The following is a 9,244-nucleotide window of genomic DNA, read 5'->3' as shown; positions in this document are numbered from 1 at the left end:
TCAGCACCAGGGACTGGGATGTTGCCAAGCCTTTGATCTCCGATCTGATCCCGGCTGATCTCTGCCCACACTCCGCCGTCAATCACCAGGCTCACGCTCACATCCACTGACTCATGGAGATATACTGGACTACTCTGGTACAAGTACATACTCCTTTTCTCTGTCCCCCATCTCATTCTCTCTCTCTCTCTCTCTCTCTCTCTCTCTCTCTCTCTCTGTCTCTCTCTCTCTCTCTCTCTCTGTCTCTCTGTCTGTCTGTCTCTCTCACTCTCTCTCTCTTTCTCTCTCTCTCTCTCTGTGTCTCTCTCTCTCTGTGTCTCTCTCTCTCTCTCTTTCTCTCTCTCTCTCTCTCTGTGTCTCTCTCTCTCTCTGTGTCTCTCTCTCTGTGTCTCTCTCTCTGTGTCTCTCGTTCTCTGTCTGTCTGTCTGTCTGTCTGTCTGTCTGTCTGTCTGTCTGTCTGTCTGTCTGCCTGTCTCTCTCACTCTCTCTCTCTCTCTCCCTCCCTCTCTCTCTCTCTCTCTCTCTCTCTCTCTCTCTCTCTCCCCCCCCCTCTCTCTCTCCAGCTCTCTCTCTCTCTCTGATCTGTTCAATCGTTAATGTTACATACAGTGTAGAAACACGTTGTGTCATTCCAGGACTACAGTATATGATGCTCAGGTAAGCGGGGGTCCTCCTAGATGTGGTGTTTCAAACTGTGTTTTGGAAATAATTCATGACCTGGGATTGGGAAATGCAACTCTCCTAGAGTGTGCGTGTGTGTGTGTATGTGTGTGTGCACGCGTGAGTGCATGTGTGTGTGTGCGTGTGTGTGAGTGTGTGTGTCTGAGAGACTGAGCTGAACTGGCGGAGGACAGCGTACTCACTTCTGAAGCTTCTCTGGCTTCTTTTCTGGCTTCTCCTGGTAGGGGATGATCAGGTCAATGGCATTCTCTGGCTTCAGGAGCAGAGTCCCCAACTTAGTCTTGATCTCTTTGGCCCTGAGGGAAGAGACAAAGACGGAACGTACATTAGCAGTCCTGTGAGGCTGTGTCTGTTTGACAAGGCACTGTATGAAGATGACCCCACGACCCCACGTCATGGTTTGATTCCAAAGATTCTAGTTTGGGCACTCGATTAATCGGATTCATTGGTAATTAAATTAGCAGCCATGGAACCGTCTCAAAGTAAACAGGAATAGGGGAAACAAGCTGATTTCAACAAAATGAGAACGTGGTTGGAACTTGAAATGGATGTATCTAAATCAAACAAGAGAATGATGAAAAGGAAAAGAAAAAAAAGTACTTCACTTAACTACACCTAAACAGAACACAACAAAGCCTACAGCGAGAGCATTCCTTTTTTTCTTTTTTTCTCAGAAAACAAAACAAACTCTGATCAATAGTTTATTATGAAGTGTGCGTGTAGTGGAGCCTTCTTTATTAGTTGTATTGATCCTGTTACTCTGGGATCAATGGACTGACTACACTACAACCCAACACACTGGTAACATGATCAACACTGTTCTCTCTGAGCCGAGGATGGAACTAGTCTAGACTTAAAGATCCAATAATAATAATAATGATAATAACTTTTATTTGTTTAGCACTTTTCCTGCAAACGTTGCAGCTCAAAGGGCTTAATCATTTGCTACTTACTTCAATAAACTTTATCATAAACGATTTAATTATTAAGAATAGTTTTGGTAAAAAATTATTGTCCACCTGTGGAATCCAAACAAATAGACTTAGTATGTTACTTTGCTTGGTAAGTTCACGGCCAATGCCAAGAGTAGATAACAGAACATCTACTACTTTTAAACATTTTTGTCTTGCCTTATGGACTTATGGATGAGTCTAGAGTCTAGAGTGTAATAATACAATACAGTCACCAAGACATGCAACACACCTTTTTTAAGGGGACTGGACAACATCAGAACTCGGACAGTAGACTAAAATACTTTCTCAACTTCTTCCCCAAAAAAGCAACATTATTAAATGACTAAAAAAGTAACTGCAATACAAATGCAGTATAATCCACAACAACAAAAACAGACAATACACAACAACAAGATTAAACATACAATCACAGAGGGCATATTCTAATAGGAACACCTTAGGAACCTTAGGAACCCGTTAATGCTTTATAAAAGGTCAAAGAAATACTTTTTACTATCTATAATGTGATATATCATCATGTCATCTATCAGACGAGAGTTGGAGAGACAGATGCACTCAGATCATAGAGCAGAAGTGATGATATCTCACCTATGCAGACATGTTTGGGGCAGGGCCGCTAATCCTCTACACATTTTCCCAAAGTTCTTAGTTCCTGATGTTGAAAAGTGAATCCAATGTAATCACCGCAAAGTTTTAGAGTCTTGTTTGATTCTGAGTTCGTCTTTCAGCACTTGGGGAGTTATATACACAGAGCTCATTGGCCCTGGGCCAGAAGCTAAGCCAATCAAAGGGGGAGGTCTGCAGAGCACCAGCAGAGAGAGCAGCCTGGGTCTGGTGGGGGAGAAAGCGGTCCTCTGGGAGAGCAGCCGGACGCCTTGAAGTTCAACATACACCGGACCACAGATCTGATTACCCCAGGATCAGATTACCCTATCTAAAGCCCTGACCAGAAACCATTGGAGGAAAAGAAAACAATATCTGACCATTTATCAGTGGTTAGGGGGCACACTTCTACATACAGTACCTACTCCATCAGGTTGTCAGCATAAAACAGAGATCTCCGGACTTGATTCAGGGCCTAAAAAGTGATATTGTACATTCAATTAACATAGGACATACGACATTTGAATGATGTCCTCTGGAAGGTCTGGAGTATCAGAGTTAGTGCAGAATCAGTGTGTGTGCGACTCATTCCTGAAACTTATTTAAACCATTACAGAAACCAACCATCATTGGCTATAAATAGGGTTTGTTTGTGGCCACTGATATCCTGTGTGCAGCCTTTCAGGAGAGAGGAAGTAAAATGCCAAAGCAATGTAGAAAACAGTGTAGAAAGCAGTGTAGAAAACAGTGGGGGGTTAGGTTTCAGTGACCTTTTCTTCTAAGACATCAGGAGGTCATAACTTCTTGATACAGAATGTCAATAATTGTTGGAATAATGACAATCACTATTCAACATGAAAAGCATGATTAGACAGGAAACACTGGTGTGACAAATGTTACAAACCATCCAAGAGCCAACCATCCGAAATCCAGAGGACCAGGGGAGGCAGATAGTGGAGAACGGGCTCATTGTAATTGATACCATTCCTGATTCCATTCCATGCATTTACAACAAGCCATTTTTCAATGTCTACCTCTACTAGCCTCCCCTGTAGAGGACAGTTAAGGTTTTATGCTTGGATATTTGTCCACTGAATGATCATGATATGTAAGTCCCGGTGGACAAACAGGTTTGGACTTGAACCCTATACTGCTGTGCAAAGGCGAAAGGCAGTCGCTTTGTAAATGTTGGTCAATAATGAGTTTTGGGATTTTTGGAGCATTAAAGATCTGCTTTATCGTGGGGACAAATATCTTGAGTCAATTTTGTTGTTTTTTTGGAGAAAATAGTGGGTTGTCTTTGCTGTAACTTCCAAAGCCCTAGAGAAGCCAAGGCAGAATCCCGTAACATCAGTCAAGGTTCTTTGTCCTTGTTTTCGCTGCACTCCGGAATGTTCACATCGAGTTACGCTACTCTGCCTTTTGTTTTGCTGCACTTCAAAGTGAAGTTACTGTTGTTCACCGCACTGGAGTTATGGTATTATGCCTATAAATGTCATCAAAGCATTTATGACACACACAGTAGCTTGAATAGTGTAAAGCAAAACGTGTTATATTTAGCTTTTAAAAATGGCCCATTACTTTCGAGGGACAATGTCGGTGGAGAAGGCTATGAAACGCAGACACCGAGATCAAGGTACGAAAGATTAGGCTACAAGAAAGAAAGAAAAAAAGAAAGAAAGAAAGAAAGATAGATAAATAGAGAGATAGATAGCTTAGGCTCACTACTTGACAAACAAAACCAAACTGCTCCCATTATGCGATCAGAATGCAAACAAAGCATTGTAAGCAAACAATAACTAGATGGCTCGCCAGCTATAAGTAATCGTAAATCATACGCAATGAATGCTTTTTTCATGTCTTGTAGGCTAGTCAGTGCCAGCCTGTGAGCAGTAACGATTCACAATTAAAAACATTCCCAACCTTTTCTTGTGACCTGATGAAAATCCATTACAAACAAAGTCCTAAGGGAAGATAAATATGATATTATATTTCTGTTTATACTATATTACGCCTAATTGTGCCATGATCACTAGATTTTATGCAGATGTTCTCATTATTATCATATACTGATTTTATATAGTGATCAGCAACCGATCAAATGGAAGTTAATGCCTGTTGCCAAGGGCACGACCCCTTATTATTTTGCAGACGATGCAAAGACAGAGTACATTAACTTCCGGATAAGGGTCAAGTTTGAGCTCAAGATTTTTTGTTAGATAAATAACTTCATTAACAAAAAAAAGAATTTTTTGAACATTTTTGCAGTATCCCATTAATCATACATATCTGGTGTTATCGGCAACACATTTGGCAGGATTCTCATTTGACTAATCTTACTCAATCTAAGGACGGCAGCTCAATAAAGCTGATGAAATGTTGCGGCTGTCACACAAAATTTGGGCTGAAACGGATAAAACAATGACTCAGTTTGATGGAGAATGTTGTTGGCACCTAGGCCTTCATCCTTCATCAATTCTCATCATAATAATATGTGTCATTTAGTTGACACTTTTATCCAAAGCGACTTCCATTGCCACAGAGGACCAAAGACGAAACTGTAGCTCGCTTAAATACTGATACTTTTATCAGTGATATAAATTGATGCCTTTACCCTCATGGTATGATTCATCAAGTGAGACTTGTGGCGAGTTTGAGGTGTTTGTGCTGTACAGTGAAAGTGAACATCCCCTGAAAATCCTCAGCCATGGAGAATCCTCTTAGGTTCAACACAGACAAGGGGTGAGAGGACAAGAACAAATCACGAACAAGCATGGAAAATTGCAATTGTGCACTATTCTATGCAGAGAACAGGTAAACAAAAGATCCATTACAGAACAGTGCATACAATCCAATCCTCTTACAGCAGCAACATTCTTGGGACAAAGAAGGAAAAAAAAGCTCTTCGTTCGGCTAACGCGCGAGAAAAAGGAGCATCTCTGAATATGGTCCAAGACCTGCAACTAAAACAATCACATTCTTTGGGTGATGGAAAAGGATTTACTGGTGCTAGTCGTGCTACGGTATAACGAGTATTCCAGGAGTTTCTATCCTGTACCATAGAGGGTGCCCATTCAGAACCCAGACAATGTGGGACCACACCAGTTACGTAAACACCAGGCTTACATTGTTCTACTGAAATATCAAACTTTCTTGATAACAGTGTTTTCACTCCAGTGATATTTAACAAAGACCATTGAATTTCTATTTTGACCACGTTCGTTGAGGCTCGTTAACTCTGTTGCCTCAGAGCTGTTTATTATTGGATTTGGCCGTGATGCCAAGGGGGGGGGGGGGGGCATCCATCAGCAGAACTCCACTCACAGCACATCGATGCTGTCAGTTTTTAGACGTTTAGAAAGGTTTAGGGGAGAGCAAACGCGGAGTGGAGACGGAACCGAGAAACGTTTGTTCATGTTATGAAGTGAACCAGAAAGAGCTGCCAGACCACATGGTTTATCTCCATCACATCTTGCACAATCCATTTTCCTTCATGTACCACCGCCCATTTACAGTAATGCAGCTTTATAGCAGCGGTAGTAGAGGAACCAATCAACCTTAGCTGCAGGCGAGGCAAGGCCGAGGGTAACCTTTCTTCTACCTTACTGGCAGCTTATCAAAATAATCTATGTTTGTGTGCTTAGAGCTGCAGCATCAGAGGTAGCGGATCAGAGACAATAAAAACACACAAACCCCCAAAAGCTTTTGTTTGGATTATCGCATTAACTGGAAGCCCTAGTTCAGTGAGTAGGGGTAAAAAGTATTTGGCGGATGTGTACTCAGGGCCAGAGGCGGTCGTTTCCGATGTTGTTCAAATAAACCAGAGCCAGTTGGCAGCTGGGTTGGTTTGTTTGCTTGATGCACATACGCTCTATGCTTAGCTTAGGTGTAATTGCCCGATGACTGCACTGCCAATAAAACACCACCACTTACGCTCGATGGCTGTGATGCCTTAACCTTCATCTGCACACGCACGGGACTGCCATGGGCCGGAGGGAGGGTGAGATATGAGTTGGCAAGCTGGTCAAACTTCAAGGAGGGTATTTTGGTCCCACTTCATATGAGTTTGCATTCAAACTGCTTATCTATTATCAATAAGCATTGTCAATATACAGTCCATTACACTGGATTGTCGACGTTACATTACAGCTTCACAGTTACGGCTGTTTGATGTCGGTCAAATGTTGTCCCAATGATATAACAACAAAGCAGACAGAACACGTGTGTGGATACTTTCGGGAAACAATTGGAGTCAGCTCACTCCTCACAGCTCTGACCAGGAAAAACACTTTGCTATCTGTTTTCCCAACACAAGACCTTTCTCCTAATATGGACATTCTCATTCAAATCTCTCCTATCGCCATTTCATATTAATTACGGTTGTTGTTATTGTGGCGTTTATGCGCATTAAGCCGTGGCATTTGTCGTAATCGCTCATTTCCAGGGGAGAAAATAAAGTAGGCTTCGCGCTGCCAGATGGGTTTTCCAAACAGGAAGGCGAGTCTAATCTCAACGGGCCATTTCTCCACAAATACCAAAGAACACCGATCCCGGGATAATCCTCTATAATGACTCCTGGGCTCCGCAGCTCTCAGACTGGCCTTCTGACGTCTCACTTCCCTCTGAGTAAAGGTCAGCGGCAGGAGGCCGTGCTAAACAGGCGGTAGGATGCAGTAGTGGTCCCTGGACACGCTGACCCGAGTTTGCGCTTTGATAGCTGGGGAACCTAGATCTCTGAGATCCACCCTGTGAATGGTAAAAAAATGTGTTTTTGTGTTCCAGGGGAAATGGGCCATTGATTCGTGATCATTATTGCTATTGAATGACTTCCTCTGCTCAGGGTTCTAATCATACACTGAGTCCTGAGTTTGGGCAATCATCAAAAAAGCAATCATGGCGTACCAATAGAGGATGTCGTCTCACTGGCCGATGAAATCAATTACGGACCGCTGAGGAGGTCGTCTCGCTGCTTATCTCCGCACTTGTAAGCTGTCTCTAACTGGAGTTGACCCCCGGCGGCGGGGGTAGGCCGTGCTGGATGCATGTGAAGGTGTCCTGTTTCTCAGGGCCTGTATGGTAGGCCAGGGGAGAGAGGAAATGAAAGCGTATTTCCCACAGGAATCTTAATTGCTTACTTAAAGACGGTTTATTTGCAAAGCTTTTCCGGCGAATCCCCGCCGCTTAACAAAGGGTGAGATGAGACAAGAAACGGGGCGCAAATTATTTGCTTTTGAATTCCGACGTCTTTTCTCTATCGCGCAGCTAGCTGAATGGAGCTAGCGGAGGGATAAAAGACAATAAATAAAAAGAAGGAGTCTTTCTCATTTGTTTCCTAGAGAAATAAATGAATCGTCTTTTGGGGGGGGGGCGAAACATTTATTATCCACCCGGGGTTGTCTGTCTAGAAGTTATTGTCTGTCTAAAACGGTGTCTATTGGCTGGTGTTTGGAGATATCATTAGCTACTGATCTGTTTGTTCAGGGCGGCGACGGGTTGGCTCTCATTCAAAAATAGCATGTCTGGGGAACACAGACATACAGTGGATGCCCACCAATTTTCTTTTGCTGTAGTGCTGCTGATTGCGACTGCAATCATGTCCCATAACTACGTGTACAGTACTCTATCTTATTGTTAGGAAAGTAACATGCGTCGGATACAATCCGCAACACATGTGAAATATCCATAACCAAATATTTTGATCCGACGATAATCAGGGGAGTTCCACGTCAATGTCGGATGAACTCAATACCCCTCGACATACCCCTAAGCTTTTAATTCGTGTGATAACCGTGTGATAAACGGACGGCCAAACCAAACATGACACTGACTCTCAGACGTTATGGAACTTCGCTGCCGTTTGAGGTGACCGCGTGTGTGCGATCCCGGAGACGGCCAGGGAACGGAAGACTATGCGCGGCTTCCTGTGTAACAGTCCTATGGTGGGAAATCTAAATAGCCTCTAGACTACGGGACCTAACAGTAATCTATAGCATTTGGCTGGCTGACACAAAGGGGGGCTTATTGCACTGAGAAACGCATTCAACGGAGATTGGACTAAAGAGGGTTAGGTTCAATTGATTTACCTAAAATAGGATCAATAGAATAGAACACCAGGAGCTCCCCAGAGCATAATTATTCAATCGGATACAAATACATTTTGAATCGATATTGAATGACTAAATTGATGGATTCAGGGTTATACTATGTCAAGCCCTCAGAGAGATCCAACAGATGTGTATTTTGGGGGTTAGAAAAGAACAAAGCCTGACCTGAGAAGCAGGGCCAGTAATTCCAACAGCATGACAACAGCAGATCCAGCAGTCCATTCCCCCTCTCTCAGGAAGGAAGGTTCCATCCCCTGTTTGGGCTTCAAGACTTCAAAACCAGGTGCTCTCTCAGACCTATTATAGAGAAGTACCGGTTCTCGAATAACAAAGACGTCTAATGCGCTGCTCTCTCAGACCTATTATAGAGAAGTACCGGTCTCCATTACGAAGACGTCTAAATGCGCACACACGTCAAGCACTCTGAGCGTCAAGCGTGGTGTCAGAAGCGAGGGGATTAGACCTGACAGCTATGTTTTTAAAGCGTACGTGAGTGCAAGCGTGGAGCGGAATGCTAAGAACTCTGAGAATGATGTCAGAGAGGTCAACAACAACAACAACAACAATCCTCTGTTTTCACAAAACAGCTTTACTCTACCGATGCCCAGAATGCATCAGTCTCTCGTTCCGCCTTCATATTAGCGGTTCCGTCTGTGATGGGTGAATGGAATACATTTGGTCAGTCAATTTCACACTGGGACACGGGGTAGGAGAGTGGGGATGAAGAGGACATGAAAGAGGCGTATGAATCCGAGTGTTCCGCTCCTTAAGTTCAGTTCTGATGAGGTCACACTCCTGGGGCATCTCAAGTCATCAAATACTGCTGCTGTGAAGTGGGTGAACGCTAAGGGAAACAGGTTCATAATCAATACTACCTATCAA

The 9,244-nt window shown here is 43.3% G+C and overlaps 1 protein-coding gene across 1 annotated transcript in view; it reads right to left on the bottom strand.

Annotated features, from left to right (window-relative positions):
- rgs5a (regulator of G protein signaling 5a) overlaps positions 1–2,360 on the bottom strand; it is a 9,506-nt gene extending 7,146 nt beyond the window's left edge. Inside the window, exons 1-2 of the mRNA XM_080536267.1 lie at positions 2,244–2,360; positions 864–977 (exon numbers count right to left, since the gene is read on the bottom strand). Of these exons, the coding sequence (XP_080392393.1) occupies positions 864–977; positions 2,244–2,287 (158 nt within the window). The 5' untranslated portion in view covers positions 2,288–2,360. The remainder of the gene's footprint in view (positions 1–863; positions 978–2,243) is intronic.
- Between the last annotated feature and the right edge of the window lie 6,884 nt (positions 2,361–9,244).

The sequence above is a fragment of the Nansenia antarctica genome (genome assembly GCF_963989245.1).
Source record: "Nansenia antarctica genome assembly, chromosome: 7".
Lineage (NCBI taxonomy): Eukaryota > Metazoa > Chordata > Actinopteri > Argentiniformes > Microstomatidae > Nansenia > Nansenia antarctica.
This window is presented reverse-complemented; position numbering and strand designations above follow the sequence as displayed.